Source organism: Phyllobates terribilis, unplaced genomic scaffold (genome assembly GCF_046119375.1).
Source record: "Phyllobates terribilis strain yellow unplaced genomic scaffold, ASM4611937v1 Scaffold_5__5_contigs__length_657084704, whole genome shotgun sequence".
Lineage (NCBI taxonomy): Eukaryota > Metazoa > Chordata > Amphibia > Anura > Dendrobatidae > Phyllobates > Phyllobates terribilis.
The window spans coordinates 110,241,569-110,266,809 of record NW_027362765.1 but is presented as its reverse complement, the minus strand read 5'-3'; the positions used below and the strand labels follow the sequence as shown (position 1 = coordinate 110,266,809).

Here is a 25,241-nt window from a genome sequence, read left to right as displayed (position 1 = left end):
ACCTGGGTATATTCTGTATATAATTATATATGTACAGCTGGTATAAGTTATATATTCTCTGTATATAGTGATATGGAGCATGCTGGTATAACCTGGGTATTACCTGTATATAATTATATATGTACAGCTGGTATAAGTTATACATCTTCTGTATATAGTGATATGGAGCATGCTGGTATAACCTGGGTATATTCTGTATATAATTATATATGTACACCTGGTATAAGTTATACATCTTCAGTATATAGTGATATAGAGCATGCTGGTATAACCTGGGTATATTCTGTATATAATTATATACAGTATGTACAGCTGGTATAACCTGGGCATATTCTTGTGTATAGTAATGTGGACCATGCTGGTATAAGGCTACATCATTTGATGTATGTGTCAGGGAATCTCCCATTACTTACATACCTTTTATTACTGTATGAGAAAGTGCAGTAATTGTACTTTCCTATACAGTTGGCCAACACAACAATGTATATTGTAGCATGTACTTTTTTTTTCTCTTTAAACAATGTGTCCAACAGGTGACTTCTACTACTGCACAGCTATGCTCCACAATGCAGATAATGATGTGCATAGAGCATACCCCGGGCATCTTACTGTTTGGAAATGGATGACTGCTGATTTATAATGATATCATAAACATAATAGTGCTGTAATTGACAGCTGGACACTGGGGAGCTGCCAGCACCAGAGCACAACTCAGCTCTAACCTTTCATACAGCCTCCTGGCATTTGCATATCCTGCTGGAGAGCTTGTTTATTTTCCGGTCAGGCTGAGCAAGCATGCCGAGCCCAGTTTTTGGACACGAAGCATTACAGACATCTCTCCATCTGTCAGGCTCCTTGTACAGAAAAGCTTCCAACCAAGGAGTAAAACTGATATAGGATGAACGGCGATGTTCCTTAGAACCAGTAATCGCATTCGTATGGAATGAAGAGTCATGTCTCCATTGTACACAACCTGCTGTAAAGAGGGGGCCGTGGTGTGAACGAGCTGAGGCCTTTTATACAAAGTTGTAGTAAATCTCTTAGCTGATGTCATAGTGTCTGCCTGTGGATTAGGCCACAGCCCCACTATCAGTATTTGGTCAGTATTCGGTCAGTATTTTTTCTCAGGAGTGGGAGTCAAAACCAAGTGAGGAACAATCAGAGAAAAGGTATAATAGAAACAAGTCACCAATTCCGCATTTATCACCCACTCCTGGTTTTGGCTCCCACTCCTGAGGAAAAAATACTGACCGAATACTGACCAAATACTGATAGTGGGGCCATGGTCTTAAATAAATAAACAGAAGTGCTCCTATGTGTGAATCAGTCCAGACAGGCTTACTCAAGTCCAATACTGAAAAGGCTCACCTCAAATCGTTGTGCAATCTCAGGCACAACTCTGATGTTTTAGAAAACAGATTTTTTAGAAAGGGGATATCCCAAACAACTTATAAAATATGCTTTAGACAAAACCAGAAGGCTTACGCAGAAGGATTGTTTAGCTAAGATTGCCACAAAACCGTCTCTGTACACAATAGGTTCCAATTTAGTTTTGTAACAACTTTTAATAAATCCTATAAAAAAGCGGAAGAAGCCATCAGAAAACATTGGTTTATTTTGAGAGGTGATCCTATTTTATCAAAAAATCTACCTACTGATCCAGTGGTAGTCTACAGACGCAATAAGAATCTGAGAAATAGGATAGCGCCTAGTCAGATTAATTATCATTTAGGAGAATGTATATAACTTATTGACCAATAATGGAACTTTCAAATGTGGCAATCAAAAATGTAAGAGTTGTAAATGGATACAGTCAGGCAAAAAAACAATTTATATCAGACACAGGGGAGTGTTATTTGATAAAAAAAAAAAAAAAATTGTCAAAGCTCATATGTGATTTATGTCCTACAATGTCAGTGCAAACTGCAGTATGTGGGATGGACCACTATGCCAATACATCTTAGGAAGAATAAACATAGGTCAAACATTAAAAATGGAGTTACGCTATGGAGTTAGCCTATCGAGGCAATTTTTCATGAACAAATATCGGTCAGCTTCACGGATAGATATCAAAGGCCGATAAATAGAGAAAGTTATTGGATTTTTAAATTATCTACATTAGTCCTTGAAGAATTAAATGAATGTATAGAGCATACAGGCTAATATACACTGGCAGTATATAGGTTAATATGCATTGCATTGACAATGGGACAAGTTTGCTGTGGAGCTATAAAGCAGCAGGGATGGGGTTAAATAATTAATAATTTGAGCACCCACACCTGGTTGAGGGGTTTTATAAGAATGTTGGTTAATTTAAATGTATATTTTTATTTCTACCTGATGAGAAGAGCGGTTGGCTCTAGAAACGTGTTGTTTTAATAATTCATTGCCGAATTGGCGAGTTCTAATGCAGGTCAATTGGATCGTAATTTTTTATTTTTTTTGTCATTTTTTATTTCAATGCCTGTGCATTAAAGCTGACCAGAGATAGCTTTACACATGGAAATAGCAGTATGGCCATATAGGTGCCTGTCAGCTAATAAAAACTATAACTTTTTTATAGAGATCGGATGTACCAGTCATGAGAAATCTAGCCTAGAAGCCATACGTATAGCAGGCTGGAAGTGCACTGGAGGAGTGTCCATGCACTTGGAAGAAGGCATTCAAGTGCATTGACACGCCTCCAGTGCACTGCCAGTCAGATTTGCTTATGGATTTTAGGTTAGTTTTCTCGTGACTGGCACGTCCGATCTTTATAACAAAAGAAGCATTTTTATTACTGGATGAGCACTTATATGGCCATTTCGCTACTTCCATATGTAAAAATGTGCTGCCAGTTTCCCTTTAAGATTTTATTCTGATTAACTCTACAGGGGAAATTGACATCTTGTGAAAAGATTTAGTGCTGAATTACAAATGTTTTATTAAAATAATTTTGCCATAGAGTGAATAAATAACAATGTCAAATTGCGATATTACAGTTTAAATAATATACTGATATACAGGTGTCAACATAATGGACCCATACAGTGTAATTATCATAGTGCCATACAGTGCATAAATATTACCGCTATACATTTTTAAAATTATGCTTCCATAAAGTATATTACAGTGCCCAAATAATACCATCAAACTATTTCTAAAGCATCCTGGTACAATGATCAAACTCTACCACACACTACTGCAATTCATTCTCCTATTAATAGTGCTGTATAGTGCATAAATATTATGACTATAAATTATTTTTTTATTATACAGCCATTTAGTATATTTTAATGATGAAATAATGCAATGCAGTATAAGTTATATATATATGTCTATATATATGTATATATGCATATATATGTAAATTTATATATAGATATATATCTATCTATATTCTGTATAATACAGTTTCCAAATTATACTGATGAAGTTATCAAATAATACCATATGATGCTACCATAAGAGTGAGTACATAATACTACCATACTGTAATGGTAAATAATATTACCATACTATCCTAATAATACTGCTGTATAGTGCATAAATATTACCACTGCAGTTTTTCTTTACATTAGACTGCCATAAAGGTATACTAGAGTATCTAAATAGTACAATTATACAATGTCGGTATAATACCGATACAGCATCCAAAAAATCATATCATACAACAACAAAATAAAATCAACCCATATACACAACTACTGTAAAACAAAAAGATTTAGAAAAGACTTTTGTGTGTGAATGAGGTATCAGTTTTTTGGGGAATGGAAGAAATTTCGAGAAAGAAACCATCTAAATGGACTCTGAGCACTGGCCACCTCCTCCCCCATTGGAACACCAATCCTGGAACTATTTTAAGGCCACAGCCCCACTATCGGTATTTGATCAGTATTTTTTCTCAGGAGTGGGTGATAAATGGAGAATTGGTGACTTGTTTCTATTATACCTTTTCTCTGATTGTTCCTCACCTGGTTTTGGCTCCCACTCCTGAGAAAAAATACTGACCGAATACTGACCACATACTGATAGTGGGACCGTGGCCTAATGTGCATGTACAAATACATTTTACAACAGTAGGATGCTCGATGGTAGATAAAGGGTGTTGATCTATGGACCCCAAATATTTAAAAAAAAATTTAAATCACATTTCTTTTTTTTCATACACACCCTTTTCTAAACGTATAAGCCCATCTACTCCATTAATGAGTTCAACAGTAGCGATGGCTCTTCTAGAGATCTTATTGAAAAATCAGATAGGATCCTTCTCATTCATTTCCCAGGCAAAGGATTCACATTATGGCTCCTTATTGGTAGGAGGAATATGGAGTGCGGCTCCTTCTTTCAGTCTAAGACAATAATGCGAGATCTCTACCACTATTTTTTAAAGAACATGGAGAGCCAATTGCTTGATATGGTTTAGTCAGGAAAAAGGTTCCCTCATCTTGGCTTCTCAGGAATTTGTCATAAGCACAGACTTGCGTCACTGTCAAGCCTCAAAACAGCAGCATAGACCACTGTGTCACTAATAGATTTAGTTTTGGGCCTAATCAGGGATTGGAAACAAAGGGACTGATTAAAAAAAATTACAGTCGTAATGAAGGGGCTTGGTGGGGTAAGACGCACTGAATTTATTAAGAGATAAATGCCACTTAATGAATTTGGCGCATCTTCTCTATAGCGCACGCCTTGCCAGAAATGTTACTCTAGTCAGGGATTAGAGTAACATTTTTGGTGTAAGTTACATCACTAAAGTGGTTTCATTTATGATGGATTCGGCAGGTGGGCACCACCACACCCCAACATGTCCATGCTATGCCTTTGGCACAGCTGGCCAAGAATAAGTACCCCCATAAACATTAGATAGTTGTTGGATCAATGATCGCTTAGCTAACAGTTATCACTCCCTGCTCCTTCAATACACAGCAACACTGGCTCAGTTGAGTGCTCAGTGTTCTTTATGAGAGAGCTACTGCCTGACTCCTCTGGCAATGGGTCATCTCCCTGCCAAACAAAAGGGGGACGTCAACTGTTGGGGAAGAGTCGGGAATCCCCCATTACATGTTATATTGACGGTCAAGCTCGGCGATATTGGCTGACTTTACTCCAGTGTATTTGGGGCTCTACAGTTCTGACCGGCCGACATATCTGTCCTTTTTAGGTATATTAGAACTTGATCCTACATTGCTATGGAGAAGTTCTAGTGAACATTTTGAGGAAAGATGGCATTTGATGTATTATACTGAACGTGGGGTGAGGTTTTGTTTTTTTTTCCTTTATTCATAATAAGCACACATGATGGGTGGCCTTCAGACCACAATTTTATACCAACGATTCACCACATATGAAATGCATGATAATGCCGACATTGCCCTAAAAAATAATACACCAGACTATTACTGCCAAAGTCACCAAGCTATAATTCATCAATGATCCAACATTTTTTCTAAGGTGTTTATGACCAGAGTTTCTTCATCATCATCATCATCATTATTATTATTACATCAAAAAAGTTACCTACAATATATCTGAAAGAATGAAAAGTAACCAATGTGCCCTTCTCTACCTCTCACAAGAAGAAAAAAGAGAATGGAGGTTTCAGAAAATCATCTTCTAAAAAGGAAAAACATAAGAGTTCTGTGCAACAAACCTCTGAGATGGAGGCCAAAAACCTGAAGAAGTCGGAGAGCCCCAAGTCTGGGACACTTAGCAGATTGTTTAAGCAGAAGGTTTGTAGAGACCGTTAGAAATCACTGACTTACAACAGATGGTGACTGCTGGAAGGACTTTTGGGGTCCTGACAATAATTAACCATCTGCAAAACAGTGTTTCTGGGTCATTCACTAATCCACTAAGGTCATGACACCCCTCAACTGTGTGTGAGCTTTTACCATGTTAGTATTAATTATACTAATGAATGTCATCAAATTGACGGCGAGCTACTTATCTAAAGAAACTCACATTATATCTGGAAGTTCTGTGTCTTCTAATGAAACTAATTGCTGATCAGATATTTGGAATCACCTTTAGGTGACGCACTGCCTGCGAAGAAGCTGAAAAGTAAAATCTTCACTTTGTATAATGTCTGAAAAGTTTTATCTAAAGCCAGAAATACTGCCTCTACCTGTGGGACAAATGTTTTTTTTACAATCAGGGAATGGAAAGTTTATTCCTACAGTTCTTAAAATTTTAAAAAATCCTGAACGTTTACATTTTTTTAGGAAAGTGTGAAGTGCCATATTACAAAAAATAAGATATTACATTGAAAAGTATATAGTTATTAAAAGCATATAGTATAAAAGTATAAATATATATAATACATTATTATATATATATATAATTATGTATAGTATAAAAGTATATAGTATATAGTTATGCATTATTATAGTTTGACTTTTTTCCCACAACCTAGTGTACATGTACAGTATGACCTATAATAGTCACATTTCGGTCACCCCTGACTATCGCGGTTTTCACTAAATGTTGATGTGATATCCTCATTATTATCTACTAGTCAACCCAACATTGAGATTTCCAATTTTCACTTTTTTATAGTGACCAGTCCCTAGCGAGGTTCCCTTTCACAGTACTGCAATAAAAGTAGTGTTCCACAGTTATGTATTTACAGGCTTAAAGTAATTGATCAAACTAAGATTAATATAAATATTACTATTAATATATGGATGTAAATCCCTTGTATTCAGTTAGCCTGAAGTCAGGATATCAACAAATAGTGAGTCAGCTCCTTAAAAATACAATATTTTCCTAGGTCTTGATTAAAATATAAATAATGTATTAAGGCTAAAATAACATAGAATATGGAGATAAAAGTTAGGGGGAAGGGGGGTGTTGAGGGCAGTCCTGCTTCCAGGGGCGGAGCCCCGCTATTGATCGGGTTGCTGTTAGCAGTTGTGTCACCTGGGTGACTGTTTAGAATGCTGGAGAGTTTAGGGTGAGGTAGTGGTCATTCCCTGAATGGAAAGAGAAGAAGATAAAGATTAGAGTTTTAGTGGTAATCAAAAAGTAAATGTATCAAGGACCCAGTAGTTAATACCTGGACCGTCTCTAGGGTCAGGGTGTACTATGGAGTTTCCGTAGGGTGCTGATAAACCCACTTGGGAGGAGGCTGAGAAGAGAAATAAGAGGATAAAGTATAGGTTTATATGTAATAAAACCCGGTTGTTATATTTGTCATTACCTGAAACTCAGGTTGGTGTTCATGATCCTCCTAGGGACGTATTGGAGGTCAGTGAAAAGAAGGTATAGTTATGTGAGATTGTTGGGTCACCTTGATAGCCTGGATAGAGGAGGCTATCATGCATGCACATACACTCACAAATTTAATCAATAAATAATAATAAGTCGGAGTTCTTCTTTAATGGATCCAGAAAGGTGAACAAAAATAAATGATGCTCACTTCCCAGCCCGACACCACTCCTCTATGTTCCCCACCAGTTTGCTGGGGTCAACACTGTTTCTTCCACTTGGACAATATGTGAATGCTACAGCTGATCAGCAGCCGCTGATTGGCTGCAGTGCTCATGTGACGACCTTGCTGGATCTTGATTATAACAGACAGACGTGCGTTGCAGCGCTGAGCATAGTTGAGTGGGGCCCATTAAAGGCAATATCCCTGAGCTCATTAACTCTAAGAGGTATGTTTTGGTCATTATTCGTCTATACTGTGACGCGCTATTCTATCAGTTTTGTAGCAAGTGGCTTGGCAAAATGGATAGAGCTCTATACAGAACATTTCAGAATTCATCCATCTACTTCTATCAACAGTCACATCATCAAGAAACACTAGTGACTCAGTTGACCCGGCAGCCATATATACCCGTGAGATAGCACTGCCTTCACCATGTATGATGGATGATGTGGTTGTGTACGGTTCACGTCCCATCATAAGACATTCATGTTGATATCATACATTCAAGGAATATATTTTCAGAAGCATTTTAGATGTCTTTTAATACAGTCTAATATGGATATTCTGCTCTTCACTGTTGCCATTGGTCTCATTTTAGGAAGATCCTCTGAATTTACATTGATAAAGGTGTCTCTTAAATGTAGCCATGATATGTCCACCTCCCTGAGAGTGCTGCTGTCTCGCTAGACGTTGTAAAAAAATATTTATTTTTTCTTCCGAAGGAAATAATTGTGTGACCATCAACTTTAGTGTCAAATTCATTGTTGGTGTATGGGGAACAAATTAGAAAAATTCTGTCACTTTCTAAATATTCTGGACACCGCTGTGTCTACCTAGTTCCCTCCAACCACAGCAATGCATACAATATAGGTAAGGTGTAATGTACTAGGATCGAAAAATAGCAGAATGTCTTTTCCATTACAAGTGACAGGCCGATGTCTGTTTCCATTGCGGGAAGTGGTGACCACCAAAAAATAAAAGCGACGTGATCAACGACAAATGATCAAATTCTCGCTTGATATTACAGCAATAATCGTGATCGATCTTTCGGGTGATCATCACACCATGTGAAAGGCCGATTACTGCATCAGCTCCTTATTATTAACATTAACTAATTCATCATAACAATCAGAAGATAATCGCTTCCTTGAAATACTAGAAACGCGTTAATTGCTCTTCAGAATCAAATGATGTATTTTTATTTTCTTGACAGTCGAAAAAAGACGAGCAGCAGACAAGCGGCAGCAAAGTAAGTAGAAGTTGTGATGTATTCTGTCCATCTGCTTGATTCACATGATTTACATTATAAGCTTATTAACTTCCTCTAATTAATATATAATAATAAGCAGTAACCATCCTGCCCGTCACAGATTCTCATTTGGACACATACATACATAGAGGCATATCATGTATTTGTAGCAATTATTAAGTGAGATGTCTAAGGGCTATATTTCATAAATAGGGTGACTTCTTTCTGGGGCTGTCACTATTCAAAGCCTGCACTGGAAGCCACTTATTGTATGAGGACACAATCATATCACACTGCTGTGTCTCATAATTCAGTCATTGTTCAGCTTCTACCCCGATCTCCAGTCAGATCATAAGTGGTATCAAGAGGAGACGTACACCAGTAATTAATACTATGCTCTTCTATAATGCAGAAAGTAGAGGAGATAGATAGATAGATAGATAGATAGATAGATAGATAGATAGATAGATAGATAGATACAATAGATAGATAAATAGATAGATACATAGAAAAAGTGGGGGAAATAATTATTTGCTCCCTTGCTGTTTTTGTAAGTTTGCCCACTGCCAAAGACACGAACAGTCTATAATTTTAAGGGTATGTTAGTTTTAACATTGAGAGATAGAATATCCAAAAAAATCAAGAAAATCACATTGTATAAATGAGATACATTTTTTTGCATTTTGCAGTGAGAAATAAGTATTTGATCCATCTGGCAAACAACACTTAAAAGGGTTGTCCACTACTATTCAAAATAGCCCAATATATTTTTATGATGAAAAGAAGCTTCTTTCTAATTATCTCCCGCTGCTGTGTCAGCCTGTGAGCGGCGCTATCGCGGGCCGCACGTGACCCCCCCACTGACGTCACGTAAAGTGAGGCGTGACTCAGCGCTGGGGTCCCCACGGTGGCTGCTGGGTTGTGGGCGGGGTTACCCCACGCGTCACCACCAGCATCCACCGCGCGCTTTCCCTATGAATGGGGAGAGGGAAAGCGCGGGGTAGATGCTGGGTGTGACGCGCGGGATAACCCCACCCACAACCCAGCAGCCACCGTGGAACGCAGAAGAGGGACCCCCGGCTGCATCCGGAATCATGACGTGACATCAGCGGATGTCAGAGCCGGCTGCAGCCGGGGGTCACGTGATGCCTGTGAGCGGACAGTGATAGCGCCCCTCACAGGCAGAAACAGCAGAGGGAGGTAATTAGAAAAAAGCTTCTATTCAGCATAAAAACACATTGGGCTATTTTGAATAGAAGTGGACAACCCCTTTAATACTTGGTGGCAAAACCCTTATTGGCAAGCACAGCAGTCAGACGTTGTTTGTAGTTGATGATGAGGTTTGCGCACATGTCAGGAGGAATTTTGGTCCACTCCTCTTTTCAGATCATCTCTAAATCATTAAGATTTTGAGGCTCTCTTGGCAACTCGGAGCTTCAACTCCCTCCATAAGTTTTCTATTTGATTAAGGTCTGGAGACTGACTAGGCCACTCCATGACCTTACTGTGCTTCTTTTTGAGCCACTCCTTTGTTGCCTTGGCTATATGTTTTGGGTCATTGTCTTGATTGAAGACCCAGCCACAACCCATCTTCAATGCTCTTACTGAGGGAAGAAGGTTGTTGGCCAAAATCTTGCGATACTGAACCCCATCCATCTTCCCTTCAGTACGGTGCAGTCGTCATTTCCCCTTTGCAGAAAAGCACCCCCAATGTATAATGTTTCCCCCACCATGCTTTACGGATGGGACGATGTTCTTAGGGTTGTACTCATCCTTCTTCTTCCTCCATACACGGCGAGTTGAGTTAATGCCAAAGAGCTCAATTTTTGTCTCATCTGACCACAACACCTTCTCCCAATAACTCACAGAATCATCCAGGTGTTCATTGGCAAACTTCAGAAGGGCCTGCACATGTGCCTTTTTGAGCAGGGGGACCTTGCGGGCACTGCAGTATTTTAAACCTTTAAAGCGTAATGTGTTACCAATGGTTTTCTTGGTGATTGTGGTCCCAGCTGCCTTGAGATCATTAACAAGTTCCCCCCGTGTAGTTTTAGGCTGATCTCTCACCTTTCTCATGATCAAGGATACCCCACGAGGTGAGATTTTGCATGGTGCCCCAGATAGATGTTGATTGACAGTCATTTTGTATTTCTTCCATTTTCTTACTATTGCACCAACAGTTGTCTTCTTCTCACCCAGCGTCTTACTTATGGTTTTGTAGCCCATTCCAACTTTGTGCAGGTCTATGATCTTGTCACTGACACCCTTAGAAAGCTCTTTGGTCTTGCCCATGTTGTAGAGGTTAGAGTCTGACTGATTAATTGAGTCTGTGGACAGGAGTCTTTAATACAGGTGACTATGTAAGACAGCTGTCTTTAATGGAGGTAACGAGTTGATTAGAAGCGTCTAACTGGTCTGTAGGAGCCAGAACTCATAATGGTTTGTAGGGGATCAAATACTTCTTTCTCACTGCAAAATGCAAAAAAAATATCTAAATTTATACAAAGTAATTTTCTTGATTTTTTTTAATATTCGATCTCTCATTGTTAAAACTAACCTACCCTTAAAATTATAGACTGTTCATGCCTTTGTCAGTGGGCAAACTTACAAAAACAGCAAGAGATCAAATACTTATTTCCCCCACTGTAGACACGATAGATAGATAGATAGATAGATAGATAGATAGTATACAGTGGGTACAGAAAGTATTTAGACCCCTTTAAATTTTTCACTCTTTATTTCATTGCAGCCATTTGGTAAATTCTAAAAAGTTTATTTTTTTCTCATTAACGTACACTCTGCACCCCATCTTGACTGAAAAAAAAAACAGGAATGTAGAAATTTTTGCAAATTTATTAAAAAAGAAAAACTTAAATATTACATGGTCATAAGTATTCAGACCCTTTGCTCAGACACTCATATTTAAGTCACATGCTGTCCATTTCCTTGTGATCCTCCTTGAGATGGTTCTACTCCTTCATGGGAGTCCAGCTGTAGACTAGATAGATACGATAAATAGATACTATAGATATATAGCTAGATCAATAGATTCATTGATAGATACTGTAGACAGATAAATAGATATGATAGATTGATAGATATTTAGATACATTGATAGATACATACTGTAGATAGGAGACAGATAGCGAGACATAATAATAACAATAATACTCTATTTCCCGTCTATGTTGGTATAATTGTTACTTAATTGTACTAAAAGCTTTTTACTAATGACTAATCTCTGTTGTAGGTTGTGGTAGAGCAGTCTGTTGTGTCTGTGTCTGTAAACTCAGGGAAGTCGCCCCCAGAACAGGTAGTAATCCAGGACCCTAAATCCTCTGATGTCCCAACACAGATCACAGCCTCAGAAGGAGAAAGCAAAGCTGCTAAGGAGTCCACAGCCTCGCGACCCAAACTATTCTGGAGGAAGGTCAGTACAATCAGATATAACCCAGTAACAAGGAGCGCCTGGATGCCTTTCTTGATAAATATAATATTACAGGTTATGGGTACTAGATTTTGGAGATAGGACGTTGATCCAGGGAACTAGTCAGATTGCCGTATGTGGAGTCGAGAAGGAATTTTTCCCCTAATATGGGGCAATTAGCATATGCCACATGGGGTTTTTGTCTTCCTTTGGATCAACATGTTAGGTTATAGGTTGATCTTAATGCACTTCAATGTGTCTTCTTTCAACCTTAAAACTATGAAATATTATCTCTGCACACAACATCTCAGCATCATAAAGGTTATTTCAAGATCATTGACGACTATACAGAATGATAATTATGGGGATATTAGGTTTTATTTTTTCAGATCAACTGCTACAAAATGCCACAGTAGAAATGTATGGTGCACTTACAGTTGAAACCAAAAGTTTACATACACCGTATAAAAAGACACATATGCATGTTTTTCTCAATATCCGACATGAAATCAGAATAAACCTTCCCCGTTTGAGGACAATTAGGATTACCAAAATTTTTAATATTTGCCAAATGCCAGAATAATATGAGAGAGAGAGGATGTTTTAAGACATTTTTATTACTTACTGCAAAGTCAAAAGTGTACATACATTTCATTAGTATTTGGTACCATTGCCTTTAAACTAAATGACATGGGTCAAACGTTTGGGATATCCTTCCACAAGCTTCTCACAATAGTTGGTCAGAATTTGGGCCCTTTCCTCCTGACAACACTGGTGTAACTGATCCAGGTTTGTAGATCTCCTTGCTCGCACCTGCCTTTTCAGTTTTGCCCATAAATTTTCAATAGGATTGAGATCAGGGCTTTGTGATGACCACTCCAAAACATTGACTTTGTTATCCTTAAGCCACTTTGTTACCGTTTTAGCAGTATGCTTCGGGAAGCTTCTAAACACATGACATCATCATATGGGTAGTCCAGAATTGTTTAACCCCTTAATAGCCTAGGGCGTATTAGTACGCCCTAGGCTATCATCCCCGGCTCAGTGAGGGCTCCAGCGCTGAGCCCGCACTGAACCCGGCACATGTCAGCTGTTTCTTACAGCTGACATGTGCCCGCAACAGCCTCGGGTGGAATCGCGATCCACCCGCGGCTGTTAACCAGTTAAATGCCGCTGTCAATCTCTGACAGCGGCATTTAACAGCGCCGTGCTGGAAGCGCGGCATTAGCCCGGCCCATCGGTGACCCCGTCACGTAATTGCAGGTCAGTTTTAGCATTCAGTGAACGTGGTGAAAAAAAAACAAAAAACGTGGAATTGCATTTTTTTTGCAATTTCACCGCACTTGGAATTTTTTTCCTGTTTTCCAGCACACGATATGATAAAACCAGTGATGTTGATCAAAAGTACAACTCGTCCTGCAAAAAATAAGCCCTCACATGGCCATATTGACCGAAAAATAAAAAGGCTATGGCTCTGGGAAGAAGGGGAGCAAAAAATGAAAACGCAAAAACAGAAAAACCCAAAGTTATTAAGGGCTTAAAGGCATAGTAATCTTAGTGTATGTAAACTTTTTACTTTACAGTAAGTAATAAAAATGCCTTAAAACATTCTCTCTCGCTCATTATTCTAGCACTTGGCAAATATTAAAAATTATGGTAATCCTAATTGACCTAAAACGGGAAAGGTTTATTCTAATTTCAAATATTGAGAAAAACATGCATATGTTTCTTTTCATATAGTGTATGTAAACTTCTGGTTTCAACTGTAGATAGGCAGATAATTGGCAACGAGTGTTAATAAGAATGCTCATTCCTGCCCATGCCAGCAATCACCTGACGAATGAGTAAAATGCTTGTTTGTCAGGTGATTGGGTCTTTAATCCCGACATAAATATCATTATTATCGGCAGTGTCACTCCATGTAAGGCTATGTGCCCACGTTGCGGACCTGAAGCATATTTTTTACGCTTCTCCCTGGCGGGAAAATCGCATGCGGATATTACATGCGGTTTTCCCGCCAGGTAGAAGCGTTTGTGAGGCGTCTTTGCATGCATTTCCGCATGCGGGTTATCAAGCACTTCTCCAAGCATCACTTGGAAAAGTGCTTGACAACTTGTTCAGAATGGTAAAAAATAAAAAAATAAACTTTATACTCACCTTCTGATGCATTCTCTGCCCCGTCCGGAGTCTTGAGCGGCTCACGCTGTTGTGTGCAGGACCTGCGGTGACGTCATTGAGTCATGTGGTGGGTCACATGACTCAATGACGTGGCAGGTCCTTCAGACAACAGCGCGACGGAGGGAAAACATCAGAAGATAAGTATAAACTTTATTTTATTCTTTTTTTTACAGGTTCTTTGGTACCCAGGTCTGGATGAGAGTCTCCTCTCCTCCAGACTTGGGTACCATCCGCACATTGATTCCGCAGCGCTTCCGCAAAATTAATGAACATGCTGCGGATTTTTGACTGCAGCATATACGCTGCGGAAAAATCCGCAGCATGGGCATTGACATTGCGGAATGCCATTGGGGACCATGGGGTGCGGATCTACATGCGTTTTTCAAGCGTTTACGCTGCGGAAATTCCGCAGCATATACGCTTGAAAAACGCTACGTGGGCACACAGCCTAAACAGGGAATGTGCTGCTGATAACACGATGATGTGTGCAGACAGACCTATCATATTAATGGTCGTTCTGTTCCCATCAGTATTTGCCAAACCAGTAAACAAGTGTCAATGGACTTGCATATAGTCGGTCAGCGCTCGATAAGGTGCATTGATGAACTAAAATTGGCACATCTAAGTGTACCATAATTTGGTAACAGAGAAGCCAGGGGAAGAAAAGGGACAACTACTCTGTGCACATTTCTGGTATATAAAAATAGTCATATTTGAAGTTCATTCAGCCACTGAATTTAGTATAAGGCTGAGTTCACACGATGCGTATTTCATGCGTTTCCGCGGCGTTTTTACAGTTGCGTAAACGCCGCGGAAACGCATGAAAAACGCATGGTAGAAGGGAAGCAATGTTCCCCAATGGAAATCCGCATGTGCTGTGCCCATGATGCGGATTTTTCCGCAGCGTGAACGCTGCGGTCAAAAATCCGCAGCATGTCAATTAATTTTGCGGAAACGCGGCGATTTCGCCACCATTGACTTGCATTAGAACGCGCCAATTCCGCAAGACAGCATCTGTACTTGCGCTATTGGCGCGTTCTAATATGCGGATGGTACCCGAGTGTGGAGGAGAGGAGAGTCTCATCCACACCCAGGTACCATTAAAAAAGCTGTAAAAACAAGAATAAAATAAAAAATAAATGTATTCTTACCTTCTGTCGGCCCGCGCAGCGCTCCCGCTTGGTTCCCGGCGCTTGCAGTGAGTTGTAGGACCTGCGCTGACGTCAGAGTCATGTGACGGGTCACGTGACGCTGACGTCGGCAGGTCTTTCAATTCAAAGTTGCCGGCAGCCGGGAACTTTGTAAAGCAGGACAGCGCGGGCCATCGGAGGTAAGTATATACACTCTCTCGGGTCACGCTATATAAATCCATGCTGTTTGCATGGATTTATATAGTGTGACCTAGTTGTCAAGCACTTTCCAGGTGATGCTAAAATCGCCTGGAAAGCGCTTGTCAATCTGCATGCGGAAACGCATGTGAATCTGCATGTGGATCCGCATGTATTCTGCAGGAAAAACGCATGCACAATCTGCATGCGTTTTTTCTGCCAGGGAGATGCAGAAATGATGCAGAAATTTTCTGCTTCATTTCTGCATCGTGTGCACATACCCTAATATTTACGGACAGTCATGGCCAAACTTTTTGAGACTGACAAATTTTAGCTCTCACATTGTTTGCTGCTTCATTGCTTTTAGATCTTTTAGTCGGATGTTTCTCTGGTTAGTGTAGTACAATTCAGCATTTCATAAGATGTTTTTATTGACAAATACATCAAGTTTATGCAAAGACGCAACATTTAGTGTTGGCCCTTATTTTTCAAGTCTTCTGCCCTTCATCCTGGCAGCTGGATATTGGCTTCTGGGCCAAATCCTGGCTGATGACAGCCCGTTCTTGTCTAATCAGTGCTCAGAGTTTATTACAATTTCTGTATTCTGTTTGTCCTCTTGCTTTTTGAGGATTCACCAGTCTCTTAATGGAATTGATATCTGGGGAGTTTCCTGCCATGGACGCAAAATTTCAACGTTTTGTTCACCGAACCACTTAGTTATCACTTTTGACTTGTGACTTGATCTCCATCTGCTGGAAAAAAAGATTGTTCATCACCACATTGTTCCTGGATCATTGGGAGAAGTTGATCTTGGAGGATGTTAGATCCCATTCTTTTTTCATGGCAGTGTTCTTAGGCAAAATTGTGAGTGAGCCCCCTCCATGGATGAAAAGCCCCCCCACACACATGAATTTTCTCAGGATGCTTTACTGTTGACATGACACAGGACTCATGGTAATGCTTACTTTTCTTCTCCAGACAATCATTCTTCCAGACATTCCAAACAGTTTGAAGGCCAGTGGCGTACCGCCAATGGCGGCAGTTCACGCGACTGCTATGGGGCCCGTGAGCCAGAGGGGCCCGGTGCCAGCGCCCGCACCAGGCCCTGCCTATCATCCCCATTGTCATCATAAGCAATGATAATGGAGGAGGGAGTGTCAGCTGACCCTTCCTCCCCCATAATTCCTCCTCTGCGTCTGACGTCTCAGCGCGGCGGGCGCGATGACGTCATTACATAGCACCCATTGTGCTGAGATGTGCGGTGCTTCACACCACACACTCAGGAGACCGGAGCATCGGAACGAGGAGAGGCGAGTATTGTAATTTTTTTTAAATCAGTGACTTGTGACCATAATAGAGTATGGAGGACCATGGGAAGTGCATTATATTCTATGGAGGATCATGAAGGGTGCATTATATTTTATGGAGGACCATGCGGAGTACATTATATTCTATGGAGGACCATGCAGGGTGCATTATATTATATGGAGGACCATGGGGAGAGTATTATATTATATGGAGGACCATGGGGAGTGCATTCTATTCTATGGAGGATCATGAAGGGTGCATTATATTATATGGAGGACGATGGGAGAGCATTATACTATATGGAGGACCATGGGGAGTGCATTATATTTTATGGAGGACCATATGGAGTGCATTATATTCTATGGAGGACAATGGGGAGAGCATTGTATTCTATGGAGGACCATGGGGAGAGCATTGTATTCTATGGAGGACCATGGGGAGAGCATTATATTATAAGGAAGGCTGTGTGGGGCCATTATAATATTTGGAGGGCTATGTGGGGCCATTATAATATGTGGGGGCCATTATACTGTATGCAAACAATTATACAGTGTGAAGGTTTGTGTGGGGTCCATCATACTGTGTGGAGGGCTGTGTGGGGGCCATTATATTGTATGGAGGGCTAGTGTGGGCCATTATACAATGTGGAGAGGTGTGGGGCCATTATACTGTATATATGCCCATTATACTGCATGGAGGGCTGAATGTGGGTCACCGTTGGGGGATCATCATACTGTTTGGGGTCACCATACTTTGCCTTGGGAGTTGAGGTGGGGCACTGTAGGGTCATTATACCGTGCATGTGGAAGCTAATGTGGAGGAATTCACCATGGGGGTATCATACTGTGTTTGGGGGGCACTTTTGTTGGCAATCATACTTTATGGGGGCAATGAAAGAAGAATCTAGGACTTCAGCAGGAGTAAACCTACTTTGTAAAGGCTGCAAAGTTGTGAGATCTGCTCCTCTGTGACCCCGACAAATATTTCATTTTTTTATTTCATTTTTTTTGGGTGTGGTGGGGGCCCAATTAGAACTTCTGCTATGGGGCCCCATGATTTCTATGTATACCCCTGCTGAAGGGGCGTCAGAGAAAATATTTTTGCCCCACTCCACTGCAGTCCAATCCCTGTACTCCCTGCAAAGTTATTTTCCCATCTAGAAGAACTAAAGCAGAAAACTTTGTGAACACCAAAATTTGTCAGTCTCAAAACTTTTGGCCACAAGTGCACATGTAGAGCCATTTACTGCAAATAATTATGTAAGTGATGACCAAGACTAAAAGGTTTTATTAGCCTCCCAGTATAAAAAAATCTATGTTCCGTGCTGACATATTTATTTTATTTGTGCTTTTTGAGGAACGGCGGAATAATATCACCTGTGTAGTCATGAGAAGACTGGGCTGTGGGTCAGAACAATAGAACAATCCTTGTATTGTACATGTTATGGGATCTCTGTGTGCTGCTCCGTGGACTGGTCACATGTGACATTTCTTGCAAAAACAACCCAGAAATTGGGAACATTGTGTCAGCCTGAGAATGATATTTTATATGGAAGGTTTAATGTTTTCTTTTTTTCACGATTGGATGATGATGATGATGTTATAAGAGCCCCAATTACAGGGCTATGTTCCCACAATGAGCTTTTGGTGCATTTTTGACTCTGCATATTTTTAGATAGGATTTCTGGAAATCTCCTGGCCTCTGTACTTTTTTTTTACTCCGCGTAAAGTGACCTAAGGTGCGTGTTTACCATCTGCAACATTTCAATTTTTCTTGTGGGTACGCTGAGTTTTATGTAGAGATTTTCCCCATAGACTTGCATTAGATGCGGAAAATCCACAGGTAAGAAACACACATGCTTTTTTAGTGCGTTTGAGTCGGAAACGCATTAAAAACCCATGTAATCTGCACCTAAGTACATCAATAAAGTTTTCTCAAAGCCAAATACCAGAAAGTATCAATAACTAAGCAGCTTTATCTAAAACACGACTTACCAAAAAGAGACAAAAAAATCAGTGTCAAAAACGTGATAAAATCATGTTAAAAAAACACAAAAACGCAATGAAAAACCCCAAGTAACCTAATTTAAATAAAAGGAGCAGAAATGGTACAGAAATTCTGCAACCTCAAAAGCTTATTATGGGAACATAGCCTTAGGGCAGGTGCAGACGACTGTTTTCTCTCCATCCGAGAAAATTTGTCCAATTATGCTAATCAGACTCTGATCAGAGTGGTATCCGATTTTTTCAGAAGTGGAGAGAGAAAAAAAAAAAAAGTTTCCCTACCTTCTCCATGCAGTCAGTCGTGAAAATCAGACCAATTTTTTTCACGGACCCATTGACTTCAATGGGCAAGTGCCATCTGATTCTCAAAGGCAAATCGTGCATGCTGAAATTTTTCCCTCGGACATGTGCACAGCCCCATAGAATAACATGGGTATGAGTGCTGTCCATCAAAGCCACAGATAGCACTCGTCCGATTTATACGGTCGTCTGAAACTGCCCTAACCGATACTGTAATCCTAGTATAATCCATTATCTCTACTGACACTGGTCACAAGTCTAGGTAGCATGTGATAAACTGCCCGAGAGTATACCCAGCAGCGGGTAGAAGAGAGGGAGCAGATTAAAGAGTTTGCTTTATCATATTCTTTACCTTTTGAAGAAAAAAATATATAAACTGGACCACCTCTTTTAGGCTATGTTCACATGCAGCATTTTTTATGCAGTGTTTTTTATGCAAATTAAAAGCTACTTTTCACAGTACCAGCAAAAGCTATGAGATTTCAGAAATCTCATGGCCATGCTTGTTTTTTCTTTCCTGACTGAATTTGAGACCTGCAGCGTTTTTTAAATCTGCAGCATTTGAATTCTTTCAGCGTTTATGCAGCAGTTTTCACCTATATAAAGCAGTGAAAAAGTGAATAAAAAACTCTGCAACAAACATTTTTGAAGCTTTTTTGGTGAATAAAACTAACTTTATTAAACATGCACTGTAGACAAAGCACACATGTAATCTGCACCCAAAAAAGCTGCAAAAAAAGGGGGTAAAGACAGTGAAAAATTCCACAAAATGGGCATTTTGAATGCAGCGTTTTTACTGGCAGAAGAGCAGGTTTTGGTTGCAGATAAATATGGAAAAAAGCATGTAAACATAGTCTACATTTTATAGGTAACCAATACATTTTTTCCTATTCAGATCTTCAACAATTGAGCTCACACTTGTGTCTGTGCTGAGGACATAGTACATGATTCACATCTAATGGGGTCCTGCACATACATTTTGTGTGTTTTCGCTTGTATTGTAACAGTTTTCTGATTTACAAAATAATATGTTGGCCAAGGCGAACTTACAGTGAAGGTCCATTTAGGTGATCAGATTTCTCCCCATAAATGACTGCAATTCGAATATTCGAATATAAACAAGTCGATCAATGTTAATTTCTGGCCTGTACGCACCGGCCAATACACACTATATGGGGTCAGAATCGTTAGAACTTTGTAAGAACAATCGTTAATTCAATCTTTTTTTCCCCATACCGTGTGCTTATTGGTTGCAGCACTTTCCCAAATTACACGGATCAATGTGTTGCCAAAGAAGACTATTTGATGGCCTGCATGAGCAATCCAACATCGGCTGATCGGTAGCATGTATGCACAAGCTGATGATTGGGAAAGAGCCCGTGTAATATGAAAGCGGTTGTTTAGTGTTCACTCTTCAAGAGCGCACTACTCTCCAGCCTCCTGTCTTCCTGCTTGTTTTGTGGTAGTGTGCTTCAGATGATTGTCAGTTCGAACTAGAGCAGATGTGGGCAAAGTGCGACCCGTGGGCCACACGCGGCCCTTTGGCTGTTCTGGTGCAGTCCGCGGACCAGAGGGCTTTATGCAGTGGCATCCCGCCCCACACGGCCGCCCTCCACCTACTGTCTCACTTTCTCTGATATCTGCATCCTTGGGATACTGATACTGGTGAAATCAATGATGGAACAAGAAGCAGACGGCTCCCTCTTCCATTATTGAGCCTATGTGTCTGAGAGCGCTGCAGGCGCGATGGCATCATTATATCATGCCAGCTGTGCCTCACCGCTCAGTGCAGACCGGAGCTGAGGAAGAACAGGGTGAGGTGAGTAGTGTGTACTTTGTTTTTTTATTTTAAATACATTTTACTGCGCATGTGGGACATGTTGGGGAGCTCATACCGAACATGAGGGGCTGTGTGGGGATAGCATATTGTGTTGAAAACTGTTAATCAAGGTACAAGGACTTCATAGCAGGAGCATATGATTTGCTACTTTATTAAAAGCAGTAAATGTTATGGTGTTGATTCGCTGCTACAGGTAAAGAATAAAAGTTACAATAAGCCCTATCATAACGTGTATTAACAGTAGCAGATATAATTCTGCTCAATATTCAGTCATAAAAATTAATATAAAACAATAACAATGAGCAGAATTAAGTTTGGGCCCCCAAAACAGTCAGTCTCATGTGGCCCCTTGGAAAAATGAATTGCCCACCCCTGGACTAGAGGCATGGTTGTGACACTGGCCCGAACTGTTCGCTCTTTGATGCTGCAAGCAGAGTCAGTCTTGTCTCTGCAGAATCAGAGGAGTGCAGTGTCACAAAGCTCCAGTGATGCGCTCGCAAACTGTAAAGAAAGAGGGGTTCTAAGCACTGCGCTTCTTGCTTAGAAGACCAGCCACCGCTGATGGGCTGCAGGGGTGGCCAGTTACTAAGCAATGAGCAGTGAACAATAGAATTAAAAATTCCTCCATTCTTGAGAACAGAACATTTTTTAATGAATGATAAAATTGCAAAGTTGCTTATTTTTACAAGCAGTTTGCAATTTTACCCATTTTAAGGTAATCTGTCAGCGCTATCCACCAACCTAATCCCCAAACTGTTTATATGGTCATGTTGCTCCCTGAAAAATAATGTTATACACACCTTCAATGATGCAATCAGTTGCTCACTGACTGAAAAAAACCACTGGTTTAAATCATATGCAAATGAAGCTTAAGTGCTCTTGGCATGATCAGAGTACTTCACAAGTCTCTGCCTCTCTGGCTATACTCCCTGCAACGCTCCACTTTCCTCTGCTTGACGGACAGCTCATCAGGATTGACTACACAGTCAGTAAGCTCTCAGTCAAGGAAAAGAAGGTGGGGATGGGCGGAGAATAGAGCCAGAGAGGCGAATACTTGGGAAGTGCTCTGATCATGCCCAGAACATTAAAAGCTTTATTACATATGAATTAAACCAGTGTGTTTTTTTTCAGTAAGGGAGAAACAGATTGTATAAGTAAAGCGGTGAATGATATTTTTCAAAGCGCAACATGACCATATAAACAGTTTGGGTGTGGATTGTGCGGACAGGTTCCCTTTAAGAAAATGAAATAACCCTTTTAACAATTGTCACAAACTCAATGTTTTGATATTTTCTTAGAAACCGGATAATTGTGGGAGGGTGGTTTTTCACATGTAAAAACAGCACTGTGTGATTATTACTTTTCCATCAGCTGCAGTAAAACAATATATCAGATGAAACAAGTGATAATCCAGCCTCTGGCGTGGTCCAAAATGTTCTTTTATACATTAACTTTATAGATGTTAAAAATCCATTAACAAATTATCTAACATATAACTTTTCTTTAGTCTTTTAAGGGAGAACCACAGTCCAATAAAATCCAGGAGAATGTAAGTCCATTGCATTATACAGGGTAACAATGAGCCATCACAGGCAAACTCATCAAAAATTATCACCAAGTTCATTGATAAAATTTCATTCTAACTATTAAATCATCTTATACAAATTTCTATATATATATATTCCCCAAATTGGCTGATCTATTCCCCAAATTATATAGCTATTAGAATTAATATTTCTTCCTATGTATTTATTGTTTCATTTCCTATCAGAAATTACATTGATTATTTATAGCAGGATAGAAGATTAATATACTGTATTTATATAGGTAGAAGAGAATTTAAAGACAACCTGTCACCTCGGAAAACACTACTTACCATCAGATGTAGGGTTATTCTGCAGGTAAATAGTGTAAACAATGCTTTCTGGCCACATTACTGAAAGTGCTTATACCAGGAGAAAATTTATTTATTTCCTTCCAGGAGCCACCAGCTTTTAGTCATGGAGGTGTGCACGGAGCAGCTACACTCACTGTTCATTATACTGTGAGCTTCGGTTGTAAGCATGCCCCGGAACTTTAATAGAGAGTCAGTTCTGCAGCACATCTGTGCAAAATGAGCAGTCAAAGTGCCGGGCATGTCCCTTACAGCCGCCGCTCACAGTATAGTGAGTGGTGCAGTGAGCGGTGACTGTAATCGCTCCCTGCACCACACCCATGATTGAAAAATGGCGCCACCCAGGAGGAAAATGTTCATTGTCCCCTAGTAGTTGCGCTTTCAGTAAGGTGGGTGGTCAGCATTTTAATGCGATCTATCTATAAATTAACTCTATACCTGCAGGTAAATAGCATTTTCAAAGGTGACAGGTTCCCTTTTAGATGAAAAAAAGCATTGGAACCTGTCACCTCAAGAAATGCTATTTACCTGCACGTATAGTGGTAATCTGCAGGTAAATAGTTTTTAAACCCTATGTAGCTGCTGGCCTACTGGAAGCGTGGATACAGGGAGAAAATTAACTTTTATTCTCTCTGCAGCCTCTCGCTCCCAGTCATCGGGTCTCTGCAGGGAGCGGTTACAGTCACCAATCGTTATACTGTGAACGCGGCTGTACTGCTATATCTGCAGATAAATAGTGTTTCTCAAGGTGACAAATTTCCTTTAAAGTGATAACATATATATACAGTATCTGTAGAGGGATATTTATTTATTCATATTTTCTAATAAAACAGTTTGAGATCAGTTTCCAGGATTTATATCACATAAGTGATGCAATGTAGTATATCCACCCAATCTAAATATACAGGATGATATCATTACAGAGGTTATATCATACCCCTCCACTGTTAAAGAGGTATTCCCAAATCAAACATTTATGTGCACCTTTGGGATTCACACCTATGTTAATAACATGGGTTCCACTTGCTTGGCTGTTATAACTGTTACACTAGTAAATGAAGAAAGCAATGTACGGGAGCAGCCACCTCCTCATTTGCTTGGTTGTATGCTGTGACAGGTGGCCACTTCACTAGATATAATGGAGGAGATCAGGGGACCCAAGTTGTTAGATGTGGCTCCAACTTACATCTACTCTATGCTATCAGATAATTATGCCATATTCTGATTTGAAAACACCTATTTAACCATTACTAACTATACATCCATGTTGTAGGGTGTAGAGGAGCAGGCAACACTATCTGCGTCTGCAGACTCAACCCCAGAGCAGATCTTGGTCGAGGACACTAAACTACCTGACACAAACATCCAACCACAGGAGAATGAGAAACCCGTGGTGGAGCCACCGTCACGCTCAGTTCCTTTCTGGAGAAAGGTTTGAAAAAAATCTGGTGCTTTCTACATGGGTTATATGCTGACTTCATCTTCCACCCAAAGCTTAGGTTTACATACTCTGCTCAACTAACAAGGGCAACCTTTATTGTCTTTTCAGTCTTGCTTCCCTAGACAAGAACTTGCTACACATACAATGCTACATCATTTTGTATTTCAAGGGAATGTTCACACTATTTTTTATATATATATAATTGAATGGGATCAAAAATCTCTGGTGATCATTTTATAATTTATTTATATAGTGTTCTGAGACTAGGTCTTCTGATAGAGAACTCTACAATTGTGTCTGCAGCCACCAATAGCGTAAGCTCAGGAGGTTACTGCAGACTGTTCATTCATTGACCTCAATAATAACACTGCATACAGTAAGCTCCTTAGCTCCCTCTAGTGGTGACTATGAAGCAAAAATTTTACACTGTATGTAGAGAATTATATGATTGTGATTAGAAAAACTAAGCTTTGGTTAATGTTAAAGGCTTCTAAATATAATAAGGTGGCAGTCACTTCATTTATGAGAAGGATTGTTTTATCACTAGTCTAGACGGATTTCTTTACTCTAAGGACAGTGACACTGGGGAACCAACTGCCTCAGAAAGTTGTGATGGCTGATTTGATGAAAGATGTTAACAGAGGCCTGGAAGCCATAATATTACAGGTCACTTGCACTAGATTACTGGATATTGGTGGTTCATCTGATCTGTCATATTCAGAGTTGGGAAGGACCTTTTTTTTTCCTGTAAGATGAAGTTCCTTGTCTTTTACATCTTGAGGGTAAATATTAGATCAATACACATCTTCTTTCAATCTTACTGACTGTGTTACTATCCAATCTTTCCAATTATGTTGTCTGA

At 39.9% G+C, this 25,241-nt stretch overlaps 1 protein-coding gene across 10 annotated transcripts in view; it reads left to right on the top strand.

The window, feature by feature from the left end:
• BCAS1 (brain enriched myelin associated protein 1) overlaps positions 1-25,241 on the top strand; it is a 148,077-nt gene that overhangs the window by 101,244 nt on the left and 21,592 nt on the right. For 6 of the 10 annotated variants that reach the window (XM_073682751.1, XM_073682754.1, XM_073682749.1 and 3 more), the window contains exons 7-11: positions 5,559-5,711; positions 8,625-8,660; positions 11,911-12,090; positions 22,552-22,593; positions 24,212-24,370. In XM_073682751.1, coding sequence (XP_073538852.1) covers positions 5,559-5,711; positions 8,625-8,660; positions 11,911-12,090; positions 22,552-22,593; positions 24,212-24,370 — 570 coding nt within the window. The remainder of the gene's footprint in view (positions 1-5,558; positions 5,712-8,624; positions 8,661-11,910; positions 12,091-22,551; positions 22,594-24,211; positions 24,371-25,241) is intronic. The other 4 variants (XM_073682748.1, XM_073682752.1, XM_073682755.1 and 1 more) reach the window with 4 other exon arrangements.